The 20,057-nt window shown below is 42.8% G+C and overlaps 1 protein-coding gene across 8 annotated transcripts in view; it reads right to left on the reverse strand.

Moving 5' to 3' along the window:
- The window catches only part of LOC107225766 (protein groucho), a 138,607-nt gene that overhangs the window by 98,115 nt on the left and 20,435 nt on the right, over nucleotides 1-20,057 (reverse strand). For 5 of the 8 annotated variants that reach the window (XM_046743959.1, XM_046743957.1, XM_046743955.1 and 2 more), the window contains exon 1: nucleotides 4,048-4,711. The exons of 2 other annotated variants lie outside the window; for them this stretch is intronic. In XM_046743959.1, coding sequence (XP_046599915.1) covers nucleotides 4,048-4,110 — 63 coding nt within the window. In that variant the 5' untranslated portion in view covers nucleotides 4,111-4,711. Of the gene's footprint in view, nucleotides 1-4,047; nucleotides 4,712-20,057 lie in introns of those variants that run through there. One more of the 8 variants, XM_046743962.1, reaches the window with a different exon arrangement.

Raw genomic sequence — 20,057 nt, forward strand, 5'->3', positions numbered from 1 at the left:
ACAAAAGTTGACTTGACTTGAGTTGAGTCGAGTCGAGTCGAGTCCTCGGGCCAACCAGCCAGCTAGCAGCTGGTACTTAAAACGAAACTAACAAGGGAAGAAAAACACGACGACGAGCTCGGTATTAAGCTAATTTTTAATCGCGTTTTCATCGGCTTATTCACGTCGACGACGAGGAGGAGAGCGGGGAAACGGAGGATGGGACAACGTGAAGCGAAGCGAGACGACGAAGCTTCGCATGTATAATAAAATGCTAGTTAGTTGGTTAGTTGGGTAATTTCGTTTGTTCGATTCCTCGAACGGCGGCGGCGTCGAAAAGTGTCGACAAATACTACCGACGACGACGGTATTTTTTCAGTTGTTCAAATTCACGTTGTCACGTACAGACACACGTACGAAAAAAAACCACCTTTAGTTATTGTTTAGTGCGCAACCATTTGCGGGATAAATAAAAAATAAAAAATAAAAAATTCAGTTCACGTGGAGGAGAAAATCTGTAAACCAAATGTAGAAAAAATTACACATGGTTTTTCACATTATTCCTCGCGTTATTGCAAATTCAGTACGAGTCTCCGAATGTTATATTACAAGAACGCTTTAGTATGGGAAGATGACAACTTGTGCAATGATCCGTTCGACAAAAACTTATTAGTGTGATTACCTAATAACGAATCTCGAGTTGAAAATGAATCTAAGACGATTCGTTATTCTCATTTAATGGACGGACAATACGTTTACGAATAAGATAAGCGATATGTTTTACAGGGTTTAAAAAGTCGTAAGGATACAACGAATGGAATCGCTTCGAATGCATTGGGCGTACAATCGGATTTTTTCACTTCAATCTTCACATCTATTAATTTTTCCAATTTTTCTTCCTCGTGCGTTGAAAAGGTATCGTTTGGATAGAATTGGTGATGCACGTCGTACCTGAAGGTCCAATCAATCAAACTTGATCGAAAACTCAGGTTACCAGAAGCACCGAGTATGACGAGGCTGAAGTTAGTAACGTTAACATAACGAAGCGTCAGAGAAGGAATCATTATTCCACAATTTTTGTATGACTTTCAAGGAGTTGACTATTTGAAATATATAAGTATATTTTGTTTATCATGGTTTACTAAGCTTCAGACAATCTTAAATGTGCGAAGTAACGATTTTTCCTGAATCATGCATCATTACCCTAACGTTATTAACTTCGTCCCCATCAGTTCAAACGATAAATATTTCCGAAGAATTCGATCTATCCCGGTTAATCATTCGACAGCACGATGTCGTGAAATTACGACTGAATATTGTATCGATTTCTTTCCGATCCAGCTTGATCGAACCTCGGGCTCGTGAATCTCCTTTAATTGGACCCTTCCTCGATGATCAGATCGTACGTCCGATGCATCGTCGAAACGTTTATAAAGAGGCAAACAAACGAGGTTGGGGTGCAATGAAATGCAGAAAAGCCCCTGAAGGTGCGCGTTGGGTACTTCGTGCGCGTACACGCGTGCGCTCGCACGCACGCACGCGGAGGGGCGGAATGCTCGCCCCTCGCTCCGGTTCGGCGCACCCCGTTGTCCTAGTTCATTGTCGGGGAGCCGAGTCCCCTAACCTCGGCACGTTGCACCCCTCCTCCTCCATTTCGCAACCAGTTCCCATCGTCCCCACGTGCTGCCACGCCGCTGGATAACGCACGGCACGCCGCAACGGCACGCAGCGCGCGTTCAGAGACAGACAGCATTATTTAACTAACCGCTGATTAGCTCGAAACCGAGTCCGTCGATATCGCGACTCTGCGATTCAGGACGGATTGTTGACGCTGGCTCTGCGCACGAGTCAAGTTCGCATCCCACTTCGCATTCGATTATTTGTTGTAACGAATGACGGATGAATACTATCCGGTACAGGGGTTCGGTAATCGGTCCTCTGTTTGCGAGTTGCTCAATTCTGCTGTAGGATTGCCGTCATTTTCTTGTCTCCAGATATATATGCGAAACTCAACGTTTCTCTTTCCTTCTGTCCATATATTCGCCGCTTAGAACTCCAGAACTACCGAAGCGATCTTGATTTCATCTTTTCTACGGATAGCTACAACGTCCGGACAGATTTTAGGCTATATTTCGTTATAGGCAGATCAATGGTCTTGGAGATATAAAGATATTCGTAAACCAAGTCGAAACGGGATCACACACTTATGCGAACACCGACCAAACTCTTACAGATATAGAAAAGTTATGCTCAAGGGGTTTCAACGTCTCGACGAGCTCTACAAAAAAAGTCCAGGAGAGCATATGGCTATGGCTGATAGTTTTGCCACGAGAAACATTTGAAAATATTCGCGGGCGTAACGGCAACAAGCTGCTAGTTTCTTTCACAAACAATTCACCCCGATTTTACTTAGTTTTTCAGTATCAAAATGATACTACAGATTTGGAGATTTCAATTTTCTGTGAAATGCGTCTCGATCGCGATATTTTTGAATCGAAACATGTGTATTTGTTGACGAAATACTTCTCGTCAAGTTTGCAGACGCGCATAAATGACTAGGAGGATAATAATCTAGTAAATCGTTATTGCTGACAAGCAAATAGCATAAATTGCAAGTTTTTCGAACCATATGCTTGGTTTAAATTCATACAAACTTCTTCAGCAGTTTGTACAAAATAAACGGCAATCTTCAATGAGTGAAATTTTTTTTTCTCTGTTTCAATTAACATCTTACCGTCCCTTTGCAAACGTACGAGCGATGGAAGGAAATTGAATTTCAGGATTGTGTTTACAAATGGTTTGAAAAACTTTATTACGGATAATTACACCGCAAGGTTCAAGATTTTTCACCACTTCAAAATCAAATAATTCACAATATCTGATTGAATTTTGTTAAATTCCATTTCTCTACGCTACAGTACCTGGTACAAATCGACTGTTTTGTCCGATATACAAATCAAACTGTATAATACGTAATTTGACTTGACGGCTCACTGATTAATTAAATTTTCACAATACAATGAAATCGAATTCCCCTCTTCAACACTCAGAGACTGCGTAGAATAATAAGCTCCGGTTCAAGTATACAGGCGTTTGAAAACTGGAGCAACAACATTGTTTCGAATATTCATATAAATACCCCGAAATGCTTCGAAGTTCAACACGACATGGTTATTATCTATAATAAAATGGATTAGGTTAGGTCAGATTGGAACGCGCCAAGTTAGATCAACATAGGTTGGTTCGGCGTAAGTCGAGTTGGGTCATGTTAGCTTGGGCCGGGTTAAGTTAGGTTAGGTTAGGTTAGGTTACTCAGTTTCAGCCAAGGTATTCAATGCCTGTGAAATTTCATATAATCTCACGATGAAAAAGCCACGTTTAAAAATGCGACGGTAAATTCATTTGTACGCCTATTGCGTTATCCCAATAAAAACCGGAACAAAAATTTAAATATTAGATTTTCGCGCCATTAGTTTTGATCCAACCTTACCTAACCCACTTCGACTTCTTATTGAAATATTCGTTCTGCAAGATTCGGTCCGAATAAGACGATATCAACAAAATCGAAACAACATGTACTACGGTTGAAGGAAACTATCATGTCTGTAAAGGTTTCGGTATGGCCGAAGATCGTAATTTCAGGGCTTTCTTTCTTTTCCTCTCACCCTCCGCGGAAGCCGAATGCGGACAAACAACGGTAACAATAAACAAGCAAGTTTTAATCCGATCGGGGAGAGTCTGGTAGATTAAAAAGCTGGCGGCGCGAAACGTTTCGACCTCCGATAGGCAGGCAGGCAGGCAGGCAGGAAGAAAGAAAGGAGGAAGAAACCGCGGCGGTTTTTCAGGCACTCCCAGCGACGAAGCAAAGGTGTGAGCGACGGCTGGGCGACGCGACGCGGCGGTTCGTGTTAATATACCTACGCGCGAGGAGCTTGACGTCAGTGAGGCGGTAAACTCGGGATTACGAGACGCGCGTCGTTAAAGGCTCGCGAATAATTACCACGCAACGAGCACAACGCTGTCGGTGGGACAGCGACGGAACCGATGAATAATAAAGATGATACTCACTGGATGTCTGGCGGCGGCAGCTGCGACAACTGCAGCGGCGTTTATTCCAGCACTTGGATACATCTTCCAGGTTTTTAACAATCGTAAAAAACACTCCCGTCTCTCTGCCCCGCCCCAGGGAATCGCTAATCCTGTGTCTCACAGAACTGGCATCACCACTCGCACCGCACTTTAATTTATATATCACACTAAAATCCAAACGGAGGATCCTGCTTTTCTCGTTGTTACTCTTATGCCCCTGCGAGCCATTCACACAGCCGAAAACACTCTTTCCCTCCTCTGCCTGGTTATTTACATCCGGTGTAATCCCTATCTCTCCTCCGATCCGTCTTCGGGTTTAAACGCGGCCGGTAGTATTCTTACGAGGCACTCCAGTATTCGCGGTACGTCATCTCGGACGCGGAACGACGGAACCGAATCAAATAAAGAAACAACAGACGATCGCACTCGCCTCACTTACCTCGCGTCGGCGTAAATAACAAAAGACGCGCGCGCATCAAATATTCGTCGACGAGTATAACCGTCATTCGATCAACCACCACCACCGACAACGATATCAATCAATTCATCTCGCACCGGCTTAACGCGCCTCGTTCGTTTTGTCGAGCATGATAGACTGACTGGCTCGGAGCGTAAAACGCGCGAGAATCAACCTCTCGCTGGGACAACTTCGGAGCAACTGACGGTTAACCGAGTGGTGGGGATAACCCCCTCCCCCTCGGCCGTCACTCCGCGCTCCCCGCGCCCCTCGCCCACCGTCATCGCGACGAACCCTTCGCTCCGCTGTTGCTTCTCAACCGTGGTTTTCCCTCGTTCCCCTCCAGCACTTGCTCGGAAGCGGTGCTCGTATTAACCGCCCGATACCTACCTACCTTCTTTAGTCGCGGTATTAAATTAAAAACTAAAAACCTTGCCATGCCGTATGCAACGACCCGCGTCCGCGGTACCGAGGACGGATAAAAGTTGAATAATATCGACTCGGTTTTATTCTCTTCTTTCCATCTCTCTCTCACTCTCTCTCTCTCTTTCTCTCACTCTATCTTTCTCTATCCCTGATTACGATTCGTCAACATCAATCTTCATAAATTTCAATCCCTCCTTCCACACATTTGTCCCACACCGGCGAGCGGCACCGCGCGCCGTGTTTATATATCGATTGTTCTTACCACTCGTGTTTATTTGGTTTATTATTTATTTATTTATTCTTTATGTTTTGATGCACACACTTGTTTCACCTCCGTCCCTCTGTCTCGGCCGTTATCTTAATTGGAAATTTTTACCGTCGAAATGACCTCATAGTCAGGAATCTGCAACAATCATTGTCTTCTTTTCAGTTACAGTTTCTCACAAGCGAGCGTGTAGTAATGTACACCTCGCTAATGGCCAAACGTTGGCGTGTCCCAGGTAGATATGTACAGGATCATGGTAGATACAGGGAAGACACATAATTATAATAATCGGAAATTTTTACACGGTGTAGCGTAAACTGCGAGGTTGGTTGATTTCGAATCGTGATTATAAATGAAGAAAAAAAAACGGAGCACGGGGAGAGGAAAAAGGGAAAGAAAAAATACCGACGGCGGGGGTTTTCGGTAACGCGCACATATTAGCGCAGCGAGCCGCGCAAACAAATCGAAGTTTTTCGCAAAATGGCCGTCACCAGCCTGACACGGATGCCCGCATAAACTCTCTCCACTCGTGATTTCCCTCACTTCCCCCATACCCTCCGCAAATATGGCGCCTCCTCTCCACCCGTTTTACTCAACCCCTGCTGCCGCCGCTACAACCCCCGTGTAGGATGGGGCCGCGGCGATATGCGCGCGCGCGCTAAGCGGACCTGTGTGCGTCAGCGCGTGTAGAAACGGGTAGTAGGTAGGTATGTACGTACATACGTGTACGATGGTGGTACATACCTATCTACCTACCTACCTACCAACGCGAGTATCACGCTACACAGGGAGACCCGAGCAGTTTCCTACTTGATTGCCGCTATCGTCTGCTCGCTCGTAAAGGAACTCCACGCGGACTCCGATGCTGCTTCGACCAACCGTTTCGCTCCCTCGACTCTCTTGGCCAATTGGATGCGTCCATGCCCCACTCTCGGCTGTCGGGACTCGCTTCCGCTGGCAAAGAGTCGAATGAAAACTCACCGGCGGCCAATGGGACCCTGCCTTTTTCCATAACGGAGTGACAGCCGCGTGTTCGGTCCGCGCGGACCGAGCCCGCTATATACACGGACGGAATGAAGGTGCCATGCGAAGCCGCAGCGAAACATGAAAAATAGGGGGCTACACGGGGAAAAACACGGCCAGGGGCTTCGCCCGACTCCGACGAGCCGCGGCTGAGGCGAAGCTACCCGGTGAGTGAGTGGGCCGGGGATGGATTCCCCGATTCTCCGGGGCGGGAGATGGGGTTGGAAAAGCAACATAACGAAACGTCGATCGCATTATCTAGGTTAGGTGGGCGGCAGACAGGTAGAGTATATCCCCGGCGTATACTCGACCCTTAATCTGAGACGGATTTTAAGCTCCATTGTCACGATTCACGGAAGTTGGCAGACGCGGCGAGGCGACGCCGAGGCGCGGAACAAAGCTCTTCGCCTGCAACAGTCGGTGGTTAGCACCGAGGGGAGTGTTGGTCTTGCCGACTTGAACATGATCTTCGACGGGCGCGGATGATTCGACGTCCGTTGCACTGCCGCGCATTGCATTCTCTACGCGCATGCGGCGTGTGCGTGTTCGCCTCATCCGCGCGTGTGTTTAAGCCACGGGGAGGTGTTTTGTTTATTGCAAACGCTTTTCATTGCTCGTTTCTTGCCGCGTACCACCTTTCGCCTCGCGGTCGGTTCCCTCTTTTTCGCCTTGTTTCGCGGTAGGACAAGCAAAGATGCGCGGCCATGCGGGCAGAGTCGAGTGTTGGCGAAGCTGTCGGTTGTGGTTGTATGGAGCTGCCGCCGCCGCCGCCGCCGCCGCTGCCGCTGCCGCGAGTCGGTGTGCACGACGCCGTGTTCGCTCCTCGGTATAGAGGTACATACATAGATGCGTGTCTCCTTCGTTCTCGAGCGCGGTACGGGAGCGAGAGCCGGAGAACGTGGAGATGGAGAGAAAACCCGATGCGGTCTGGTGGCTAACCGCACAGCGGTTCTCAACTCGCGGAGGCCTTGAGAAGGCTCACAGCGTACTGCCGCACATTCAGAGGTTCTTGCCATCCTTGTAAGACTCACTTGTTGTTGGAAAATTTATCGCGAACGGTCGATTTTTTTTTCTTTACCGCTGGCTTATACCGTCTATACCGAGAGGAAATGGTGAATCTTTACAGTCATAGTGATCTACTGCGCACGCGCAAGATACTTGAACACTGTAATTGGCTGGCAATATCGTTGTTTCAGAGTTCGCCGGACCTACCCAAATCACTAGATAAACCATAGGAAATCTGATTAGCCGAAAAAAAAATCCTATCGCCAACGTAAACTTCATAATCCGCATTTGATAGTTAAAGCTTGAGTCGGCCAGCCTGCGTGAAAGAACAACGATGCTCGCGCATGAGCAGTCTGTCAAGTCTCACCATTTTCAGTCAATGTACGAGAAAAAAAAATTTTGTGGACTTCGTCAGATGTGGCCATCAAATGTGGCGGAAAAAATTTTTTATTCATTCAAATAAATCATATTTTAGTTTATAACTGCGCACAAATTCCAGTTATAAAGTTCCTTTTCAATCATATCAAATAAAAAAATATTTCGTTTCAATTTGATCGTCATATTTGATAATATCAATAAATACTCTCTCTCTATGTATGTATACCTATATATATATATATATATATACATCGGTAATCAATGCTAAAACTCCTGGTTCTTTCATCGATTCATTACTTTCAATTGAAATTACCGATTTTAATAAATACCTAACCCAAGAATAGAGACATATGGAATAGATATCAAATACAACAGTGATAAATATCATGTGGAAAATGCGAAAAAAATTTTTTGATTGATTTGGAAAACTACGTAAACGTAATATAATATCTAATAATAAACTTAGATCAAGATTTCAGCAACAAATATGATTGTAAAGAGATTATTTTATGACCATGATCAAAGAAAAATCAAAATAGGCGAGTTCAGTTTTGTTGATCATGTTTTCGTAATGTGAATCGAAATAGGGCGAAAAAAACCAGAAAAAATTTTTGGCCGAGCAATTGAGAGCCTAAGTGTGTTACGACGTACGCCGAGAACCCGTTTAAAGAGTTTCTCGTAGGTTCCGCGCCATTGATGACTACCGCGGTACGGTAGGTCGCATTTTTTTTTTGAACACACTCAAATATCGAGCGATCGACCATCGTGCACAGTCGCCTCTTGAACAGTCCTTGGAAAACAGCGGTGAGAGACCTTCTTTCGGCTGTCGAGTTTCTCTGTGACGTCGTGAAAATAGCTCGGAAAATAGTGGGTTTGCAATTTGTCAAAACGGCGGTTATACTACCTTCCTCCGCCCCTATTTCGAACAAGCCAACTCCACGTTGGATGACGCCGTGTCATGTGCATGTTTATACATGTGCGTTATACGTACCTGTGCAGGTATATTTTTTCACACAAGGGGTGTCGTGTTTCGGAAGAGTCGGTCAATTTCTAAGCACAGAAAGGGGTGTGGGAGTTTCATAATAAAATTCTATGGCTTCGCGTCGAGCAAAAAATATGTTATAAGTCTCACTTGACGTAATACGATTTCTGTAAAATGTCCAAAATGCGAGTTTTGTTTGAAATCTAATTGGTAATTAATGTTGTAATCATTATTAGATTTGTAGATTATTTTTACTAACCACGTCAACGCTTTGATTTTACTCGAGAAAAAGCAAAGAGGTATCTGATTGCGATTTGTCAAGAACAACGAATGATGAGTTGGTGTTATCGAGGTTGGCCGTCGAATGAGTAAAACAAAAGTAAGTAAACCTACTGGTTGAAGAAAAAAATCGCGGTAGTTTAAGTTCAGTGAAAACAACACGAATTTTATATCTTTACTCTTTCTGAAACAATAAAACTTGTGCGTTACAGGTATGAACATCGTTTTATAACTCTCTTTATATTTTTCGAGTTATTCACAAAGTTCGATTGAAACAGAACACCCGGTACATGTATAGCGACGTATTCTTACAAGTCGGCTGGTTTATCGGGTAGTAAAATTCTGCAAACTACCCAACGGCAGACTTTTAGCTTACCTTAAATTCCCCTGCGAAACCGGTGCTCTTGCAAGGGATATGTACACACACAGATGCGAGTATATAGACGGGTAAAGGCGGACAGGTGCAGGTGCTCCATTGTTACCATAAACTCACTACCAGGTAAAATGCATTATACATATATACGTGTATTACCCACCAAATATTGTAAAATCAGTTGTATACTACCTGTGGCGAGGAAGATTCCGTTGTTGCTTCAGGTAGATGCGGAAGGCATCACCGATTGATATTTAAGAAACTAAAATTAAGCCGCAGTGTATTTACTTATGCAGTAAAAAATGAAATAAAGAATATAACTTTTATCACATGTGGTTATATTTATTGAATTGTATTATTTTTTTAACTGTGTGAATTGTGCGAAATGAATTGAAAAAAACATATAAATCTTCGGATTTCTTTTCTTCTGCCAATTTCCGCCATCATTTTCTTCGACTTACGAGAGAGGAGAGTTGACACGAATTTATCGACATTTTATCAGTGAATAAAAAATACCACCAGAAGTCAGCAACAAACGTCCATCAGAAATTGAATTATAAAGTATCCCTTGCACTAAATTTTTCAAATCAGAATCCATAACCGACTGTACGAACTTTAATAGAGATAGAACCTCCCCGAGTGTGGAAAATCAGTCTCGAATAAGGCCTCAGTAAATTCAACTAATTAAAAAAGCAACAAAAGATTTTTCAAGTCAGATTTAAATACTACGTCCGAAAATGTATGTACACATTTTTTGTAATCCAAAACAATGACAAACTATCGACTTGTTTAAAGTGCGTGCTCAATTATTACCCCTTGCTTAACCCAAGGTAGCCAACTCAAATGACCGTGCCTTGTTTCAAGCGTAGGACACGGATAAGGTACCTACAAGCATACGCAAGGTCAGTATTACGAGTACAGAAATATCGCTTCATCTCTCTCTCTCTATCACTCTCTCTCTCTTTCTCTCTCGTTCTCTCTCCTTGAAAGCACACTGCACAATGACCACGGTGTCACGAGGCATATTATACACCTCGTATAGTGTATGTGTACACCAAAGCGTTAATTGAATTAGTCGGTCCTTTCCACCCCTCTCCGTCCCGCAAGCCCTCAACCCCAGCCCCACGCAATTCCCACCTCCTAGAAATTTTTAACGGACGATTTGCCTCGGGTCTCCCTTCAGACCGAGTCACTTATCCAGTTAGTTACCCTCGCTCGGCTGTTCGACATTTCGTCACACCGAGGGTGGCCTTCGCGGGCCAAGACGAGGAACGGGTGACCCTGGGATGCGTCTCCGGGTCCCTCGCCCTCCTTCGCCGTCGAATTCCCCACCTCTTCTGCCACTCTGGCCAGGCCAGGATTCGAGTCGACCCTGCAGCACTCGGGTTTGGTATCACCGGGAAGCGGCAAACTGCCCGCAGATGTCGGTCGTAAACCCTCCACGTTCTGCATTGTATCTCTAGCTGAATACACGCCCTTAAATAAATCTATCGCCGAGATGGAGAGAGACAGGGATGGGGGAACCGCTCCTCACACTCTTACACGGGGTCGGCACCTTCGCACCATCTTCCCTATTCATCGCTGTGGCAACGGTGTATTTGGACTGTTGGAGGAAAGTCGCCTAATATAGGGAGCATCTTTGGATACTTTTTGCTTTCTTTTCTTTTTCACGCTTGAAAAACGTGGCGATTGTTAAACCGCAGGTTGTCTTACGCTTACTTATGTTGTGGGACAATGACGAAACGTACAGAGGGGTGCTGGGCTTAGTGTTTCAACGTTTGATCGTAAAATCAACATTTTAGATCTTTGTATTCATTCCGCGTCACTTGTCGCAGGAATTGTGACGAGCTCGTAAAAGAACTATTTCTGACTATTCCCCAGACTTGGAAAAAGCGTTATAAAAACTGCGGAATAATGTAAGAAGATATTATATCCGTCCTACCGCAGAAAAACAACAAATGTTGAATTTATATATCAGTTCAAAGCGTGAACAGGACCACAAACAGAGTGGAATATTAGCCACTTATCGGTTCAATTTTTTCTCTCACTTGTAAGACAGATAAGAATCTCCAGCTGAAGCACCGCGGAGTTTGTGGTGTGTGTCTTTCTGTGGTTTGTAAATTCAATACAGGGATTTGAAATTTCTCCCTTTATTCTGACGGAAGATATATGTAGTACTAGAGTCCATGTTGGAAACTCTTATACTGCTACTCGTGATAGCCATAATCGCACAGTGTCCATCATTTCACATCGAAGAAATGTGCGGAGCAAGTAGCGCGAGATAGGAAACGTCTCTCACCGTCTACGTTATTGTACTTATGTTTTTCTGCCAGTGCGACGGACTTCTTGGAAGTCGGTATAAATGCCTCAGTATAAGCATCAAATCGGAGAAATGAATAAAAACACACGTCTGGCTATGACGGTAAAACATTCAACACCAAGTAAGGATCAAACCTAACTAGTTGGCAGGGTGAAAGAGAAATTATTATACGGTTTTGAGATAAAGAAGAAGTAAGCGTTTGAAGAATTTACCAATTATCAAAATCGTCAAAACTTTAGCTTCAAATGGCGATATGAGTGGAGTGGTATTTTTTTAGTCTGCATATGTTGCTTTGCCAAATCATGCGATTGGGCTTCATACGTAAAGTAGCATGATCAAGTTCTTACATTGATTCAATCTAGATAGATCAGTATCGAAAAGTTGAATCCATTTATTTCAAATCATGAATCATGAATGCTTTTAAGCGCGAAGAAAGCTATAGCGATGTTCGGGATGCAGTGAACTGAAGTCCTCATATCAGCGAAGCTTTAAAAAAATAAAGCCAGTTGATTTGGCCCTTTTCTCTGAATACCACTCCATTTTCAATCCTTAACGTTTTATCATCAAAATACCCAAGTTCATACATCGTGTGATCATAAATTGAACTCTTTAGTTAGAATTTGAAACGGGGTGGAAATCAATGTAGCCCTCCTCTCCATGCAGACCCTTCCTCCAAATCCCTGCACCTTTTCAGATTAAGCCACTATTTTGTCTACTCACGAAACCAATCCGCTTAACACTTTCAGGCCATAAGAAAATAAAAATTTAAATATGTTAGGTTATACGTATTCTCCATTCTTTGGTTACAGATGAGGGACAAAAAATATCTTGTCCCTTGCAGGCCTGGAGATCGGGAGCGATATACTCCGATTACCAAGAGTAGATGGGTATTAAGTGAGAAGACGACCGTATTGAGGAGGTTGTAGAATTGAAAATCAATGCTTTTTTGGTAATTTATTACGAGATGGTCACGGGTCTATTGTTTATTAAATTATTACATTCATAAGCTACTCTATTTGCCTTAGTGAAAAAGACTGTAATTATGAACATGAGCTTTGATATGGATTTTTCATTTCAAAACTGTTTAACCCGTTCACTTTAAAATGAAAGCATCAACTCAAGATACCTTTACTTGAGTAAAAAAACACTTTTTGAACAATTTCGAGACGTTCTGGACGTGTTTCAGAAATTGATTTTTTTCTTTAAACTTTGCGTTTTTCTCGCAATGTGAGAATAATTCTACAAAACAAATAGCGGCAATCTATCTGTCAGAAAATCTTACCCCTATTTCATATACTTAACAATTATTTAATACACAATATATCGCGAGAAAATCCTAGAAAACGAAAATCAATGTTGTACACTATGGTGTACAAAAAAGCGAATGGGTTAAAAATGGTTGAAAATTTAGTGGAACCGCTCAATTTCACTTCCCGATAGCTCAGTTGGTTTGGAAAACTGTTTTTCAAAAATTCACTACACCAAATTTTTTTTCTTTCAATAGTCAATTCAGTATTTGTTGATCAAAATCGATATCAGTGCAATATTGGAAAATTAAATATTCAACGATACTAATACGACCAAAAAATTGTCATCGTGAGATTGTAGAAATTTTTTTTTTTCAGTAAAATGATTCCTCACTGACAATGAGTGAAATCGAACGAGTCTATTGAATTTTTCACCGTTCTAAAGCTGTTTGAAATAAATATTCGATATCGAAGTACTTGTTGATAATTGTAGATTGCTTTTTTTTCTAATCATTAAGGGAAACATTGCAGTTGACGAACGTAATAATTTGATAAATATTTGAGGTGCGAGCGTCTTGCAATCAAATTATCAAACAAGTATTGATCTTCAACTGTACAATCTTTTTAAATTGACGCAGAGTATATATTTAGTTAAAAAAATTCAAAGCATCGAATTAATCCAGTACAACGCTATGCCCGTACGTATACACCTTGCAATCTCGATTCAGTCATTGGGGAAAATCTTAAATATCGTTAGCAATACCGAACCTCATTCGGCACGGGGCTCACTTGTAGAATAACGAAGGCTTACACGATGGTCGAAAGGATAAATCTACGAGAAGTTTTACAGATTTCGAGCGGTTGACTTGTACTGTGCCTCTAATCTCGGGTCTAATCTTTCAGATACGTGAACTATCCGTTCTTTGTATATTCAGAAGGGAAGGCAATAAGCGGTTACAGAGTCAGTAGGACGACGCTCTCTTTGTTCGAGTATCGTCCGGACCGGCCGACTCAACCTGGTTGAGCGTATCCGCATCGGTGAGGTCTGAGTGGTTTTCGTTGGCGGTACCCGTACCTGGATCAGCTTATTTTGTCATTTATTTTCACACCTTCCTCCGGCAAGCCCCGGCCAGGCGGACGGTGCCAATTTCGTGTAGATCAGACGCTCTCTACTCGAGGGGATTCTCGGTTGAGCGACTAAACTGTCGCGAAAGAAGCCCGCGTGGTTTATAAACCATTGCATAGGTAGAGCCATGGTTATTTCAAAAGCGTTTCTACTCCAGTGGACATAAATCGTTGTAGAACGCATTAGGCGGCCAGGAAACTCCCGACTTTGCTCGATGCAGGGAGGGTCTGATATTTTTACCACACCACTACGCCAATGCGTTAAGACGCGCTTCGCTTCGCTTTGCTTCGCTTCGCCTCGCCTCGCCTCGCCTCGCCTCGCCTCGCCTCGCCTCGCCTCGCTTTGTCCGCTTCGTAAATCTCTCTCATCGCTCTCCTCGCCGTTGCGTCCTTCTATCACGAGCCGAACCACCGGCACAAACCAGCTACCTATCCGGACGTGTAGTCCACGGCTCCTCGGTCTGTACGATGTGCGTGCCAGCTTGGCGCGGACAAGCATTTATCCGTGAACGAATGGAAGATGGTTTCTCCGCGCGTAAGCTTCACAGACAGATTTTACGCCAATGCTGTACAATTTCTTCCGCCGTGGAGTTGAAAAGCTTACGCTTGGCACTCCGGCTCCTCTCCGCTAGAGGAGTTCGAAGATGTAAACATCCACGGCGACAAGAAGTGATTACCGGCCGATGTTGTTGGCTCTGCCAGAGGGCGCTTACCCCGTCTCTCTCGTCCCTCTATCTTCGGCGTTCCATCCCGTTCTATCCGGTTGATATAGCGATAGCTCGTGCTAGCCATAAGCCAACCGATTAAGGGGCGGCATCCGCAGTGAATAATTGTTCATTTGTACCAGAATTGAGTGCGACTGCGGTCACCGCGTATAAGGGAACCGTATATAGAGGGAGAGGGAGAGGGAGAGGGAGAGGGAGAGGGAGAGGGAGAGAGAGAGAGAGAGGGAGAAAGAGAGAGAGAGACTGACTGCAGGTGAACGGGCATGAGCTCGAGACGTGGAGGTTACGGTGCGCCGGTGCGTACCGGATATTCCTCATTTGTTTATAAACGCCGTTGCGTTTCTACTGTACTTTCCAAGCTCGCCTAACGCATTTATTTTACGCCACCGTTCATCATGACCCGCCATTGTGCCTTTTTTGTTTCAATCGTTTTCGTTCTCTTCTCTATTCTTGCACTCATTTTTGCACTTTCATTATACTCGCGCAAGGGGCATTCCGTGTCAACTCGATCCTTTGCCAACCCTTGTCAGCGTGGATTTCTTCGTCCTGCCGCAGTCACAGCTGTACGTTGTAAAGCTCCTGAGGTCGGAGCATCGCGTGCAAATTCTAAGATTTTTCTAACAATTGGTTATTACCTTCTAGCTTCGTTGCCTTGAATTTTTAGTTTTTTGTACAATCTGGTACAGTAAAAATCCGACACTCATATCACGAAAGATCTTTCGGAGGAAAAAAGTCACACGTGGAAATTGAATTTAAAACCGAACGTTATCAATCCTTTTCGCGAATTTTTGCTCTTCCACAAAGTATGCATACATTGTTCTCTGAGATGACGGAAGTTTCGTAAAACAGATTCGCCGGTACGAATGACTGCAGATTTTTTCAACCGTTAAAAATTCGGGGAAAAAAAAATAGAAGTCACGAATTGCAAAGACAACCGCCACGGGCGCCTCGAGTTCCTGGAAAAATCTAAATATCCTTACGTTTCTTTTCGAGGCACGCTATACGAAACATTCCAGTTGCAAGGAAAAAAACAGAAAATGGCAAGGGCCAGAGGCAGGTTGAGTCGGCATGGAATGCCCGGGATAATAGGTACATTGGATAAGCGACGGTGGAAAGGGGGGAGGGAGGCGCTGCCAGAAAGGCGAGGCTTATGCCTCTGCGCACCGGCTTCTCCTCGGCGATCCCACGGTGACTTAATAACATAGTTTATTACATTAGACTAATGGGAGCCGGCCAGCATACGTCACTAATTCGGTTTTTAATACTGGTTTTTTTCAAATCAGTTTCACAGTCTTTCTCATCTCTCTCTCTCTCTCTCTCTCTCTCTCTTTCCCTCGTTCCATGCACAATGTAGGCATGGGCTCGATTTATCAAGCACGCGCGTTGTTGTTGCGGCCACGGAGCCGATAAAGGCTTACGTCAACCAAACAATTTCGGTGTATAAATTATGGCATAATCTGTACACACGCGCTTGCACGAGGGGCGGCAGGTATCCCCAACCTATTAGGCCGACTTCTATTTTATTTAGTCGATCAGACGGCCGGCCTGTAACAGGAACTCGCGACCACCGACCGACGCATGTCCCGATCGGGTAGATTGATTATTGACAACTTTTTTGTTCAACGTATCACGTAGGTCTACCTCGGTATATCTTGTTCCGTACACACGATGGACTTTTTCTGTACTTATAAGAATATCGGTGATTACTTTTTGACCACTGTACAAATAATATAATACCACAGAGCTATGCACATACGAAACCGTATATTATGGGTTTAGGTTATACGAGAATTTATATTGCATGTATATACAACGGTGTGTATATATGTGTACTTTAATGAAACGTTTTCTAAATATTGTATCGTATATGCAAAGTGTCCGTATGTACATAAGCGAGAAAATACCGTGGATCACCATTACTTGCCAGAAATAAATATCCCAGTAACGTAATACGTTTTTTTTTCGTTTTTTTTTTTCTCAACTCGCGGTTCTCCTCTCTTCGCTCCTGATCCTCGCTTCACCAAGTGCTTAGAAGCTTTTTGTATTCGTATTACACTGATGCAGCATAAAATCCTCAAGAGTTACTGCAGGCGGACAGAGCTTCTAACAAGTCTGGCCTGTTTTCCGTTCGTGGTACTATAAACTGAAAGTGGTTTAGTCCGGACAAAAATGGCAAGGGACTGTTTTTCGTTTCTTTCTTTTTTTCCCCAACCGTGATTTACGAGAAAAGTATTTCACCAGTTTAGCTTGTATGATTCGTCGTGAAACTGCATTTTTCAACTTTAAACCATGTCTATTCTGTAAATAATCGACTCATTGTCCTGTTTTTTTTTAAGGATCAGTACTTTCTTTGCGAAATCACATCCCACCTCAGGGGTGAAAATATTTTATACGGAGTGAGTAAATTAAAGAAAAAAACATCTTTTTTTTAACCATTTCGATTCAAGACAATCTATTACCTAACCTAATCGTAGGTAATTTAGTCGAAATTGGCATCAATTGAATAACCATATGGCCTCTGGACGTATTATTTTTTAGGAAATAAGCTTGGAATCAACTGACTTTACAAAGATTGCTGGTTCTCCTAAATTGAATAAATTATCGAATCCGAAAAATTTCAATAAATACTTGATTATAGTAACCAAAGGACGATTTATTGATTTGTTCAACAAAATTAGTTTTTTATTTGACAAGCCTAAAAACGTTATTCAAATGTCATAGAACTCTTCTATCCCGCATAGGTTGTACTGTAATAATTTATGGATTCAAAAAGAAATCTTATACTTTGTGAGTGTGAAATCGTTATTTAACAGTGATAAAATACAACTAAACCAAGCATAATAGGAAGGTGTTACCGAGGATCCTGAACAAAAATTAAAAATATACGTTGCGTTAAAAGTTTTTTCCTTGGGAGAAAAGTACCAAAAATAAATTATCAACGATACAAGTTTCGAAATAAAATAATTAATTCACTAATACAGGCGCAGAGCGTAATTGACGTTTGAAAAAAGTTTTGTTTCACGCAACAGTAGCAATTCCAAGCAATGTATTCTTATAATTGAATCACGACTTATTATTGCAGGAATACATTTCTTGTAGTTATTTTCGTATAAAACCACAAACTCTTTCAATAATCTTGTTAAGCATTGTACGTAGAATGGCGCCGACTGCGATATTTTTGCATCAGTGCTACGTAGGCTTTGATAATAGTCAGAACGAGCGACGCTTACTCTGTCGGTAAGGATCGATTGTAGCGTCATCTAAATCGACTGATGACAGTTGACTGCTACGAGTCATCACACAACAACATAATTTCAATCCGCCACTTGACGCGGTAGAGTTTTACATCTTTCTAGTAAGTTGGCTCCCCTGCCTAGCAGACGAAAATATTGCCGCGGTAAGATCTCGCCGGCTGATCGAGCTCACGATCAGTTATTTTGCGCATGCGCTGCCGGTCATTAAGCCTGGTAAGTTTCACCGTTTCCTCTTTATACCTATGTAAGTGTACCTCGCGTATAGATTGCTGGCTACAAATTGGATCATGGATCACTTGCGTGGCTTGCAGCACAGCTGCGCGACGTATACATACTTTTTTGTTTATACGTGTGCGTTTACTACGTAGTAGTATGTACTTATAATCCACGAAGCGGCAGCTTACGAAGAGTTGAGCCTCGTTGTAGTTGCGCCGAAGAAACGCTCGTATAACTTATCACAATGCGTGGAGGCGATTACACAAAAGCGGGTTCGTAATGACAGAGTAAAATTGTTAAGTCGCTTCACTTTCAGGATTCTTTCTCTTCCGTTTTTCGCTAATTTTTTCAAATGCCCGTCGCTTCTCCGTGATTCTTTTTTCTCGGAATTTCCTCTTGTTCGTTTTTTCCGTTCGTATACCCAGCTCAGGTTTGCGTACCGGACTGAGATCTGCGGAGAATCGAGGAATTAGTCACGCCAAATTTGATTTTTCTCTTCGTTTTTCTTGCTTTAGCGTTTTCGCCCGAAGGATCACTTTGTAATTCCAGGTATGCTCTGCATATGATTACACAGTGCAGCATGGACGCTGTGAATTTCGGTGGGGAGAGGGAAATGGCCTCTAAGCAAGCGGAGCACGTGAACGCGGGCAGAGGTTCGTAAACGAAAATGTGCTGTTGAAACACGCGCTATAATGAGCTTTTCCTCGCTTCTTCCTTTTTGTTTCTTGTACTCCCTCAGAGATTATATTAATAGCGTTACTCGGTGCGGGCAATTAATGAACGAGAAAAGAAAATAAGAAATGAAACGTCAACCGAGGTAATTACCCTGTATTATATTTCACTAATCAGATCACCATTTATCACGGTAACCCGCGCGCGAAGTGTGGTGGGAACGCTTTGGGGGTTCGCAATATATAGTTATACTATATTCCTGACCGTAGAAAAAAGAAACGATATTCGAAAATAGAGGGATAATCGCACCGCGGCACCCGAGGCGCCGTTTAATTCCGCCCTCTCCGCGTTCGATTTGATTAAATTTAAGGCGCACTCCGAGATTGGGGCCCATTAGTCTTCCGCAGTATAAACGGCACTGGTGCAGGGTCAAAATTAGCGTATGGGTATTCGGGTGTTTCGTGTGGCAATAACAATTTTTTACACTTCCGTCAAAAAATTTTGTTGTACACACCCAAATATGAAAATACTTGCGAAAGGATATCTCAGGAGGTTGGTAGGCAAAAATCGACGCTTTGTCTTAATTTTATTATGAAATCGTCTTACGTTATGCACTTATGAAATCATTATATTCGTAAGTTACAGAGATTTCCGTGCAAATACTAGAATTATAAAAAAAAACTTAGATATCGGTACTTCGTTTCAAATCGCTTAAAAGTGATCAAAAATCTAATAAATTGATTCGATTTCACTTTGCAATGGTTCATTTTATTTATAAGACTGTTTTCTACAAAGTTACTGAAACGGAATTTCTTTTATTCGATCATCAATTTAATATTGCCAAAAAAATGACTTCAATGGATTTGTAGAAAATAGTATTCTGAATATGATAAGCCATCGTAGAGTGCAATCGAATGAATTTAGTTGCTTTTTAACAGTTTGGACACGATTTAAAATGAAATATAATATTCCTAATAATTCCAATACTTCTTGTTTTGGTATTTATGGAGAGATCTTTACAGCTTACCAATATAATAATTTGATAAATACACAATGTACGACTATCTCGCAATAAAATTAATTAACGAATACCATCGATTTCTGGTAAACCCACAGTTTTCCTAACTCTATACCACATAGTCGAATTTAATGACACGGACTTGAACCTGTAATCATTTTATAGAGACTTCAGCTCCCTACAAAATTCTCTCCCGAGCGAATCCCTCTGAAAACCCGAGTAGT

Source organism: Neodiprion lecontei, chromosome 6 (genome assembly GCF_021901455.1).
Source record: "Neodiprion lecontei isolate iyNeoLeco1 chromosome 6, iyNeoLeco1.1, whole genome shotgun sequence".
NCBI classification, from domain to species: domain Eukaryota; kingdom Metazoa; phylum Arthropoda; class Insecta; order Hymenoptera; family Diprionidae; genus Neodiprion; species Neodiprion lecontei.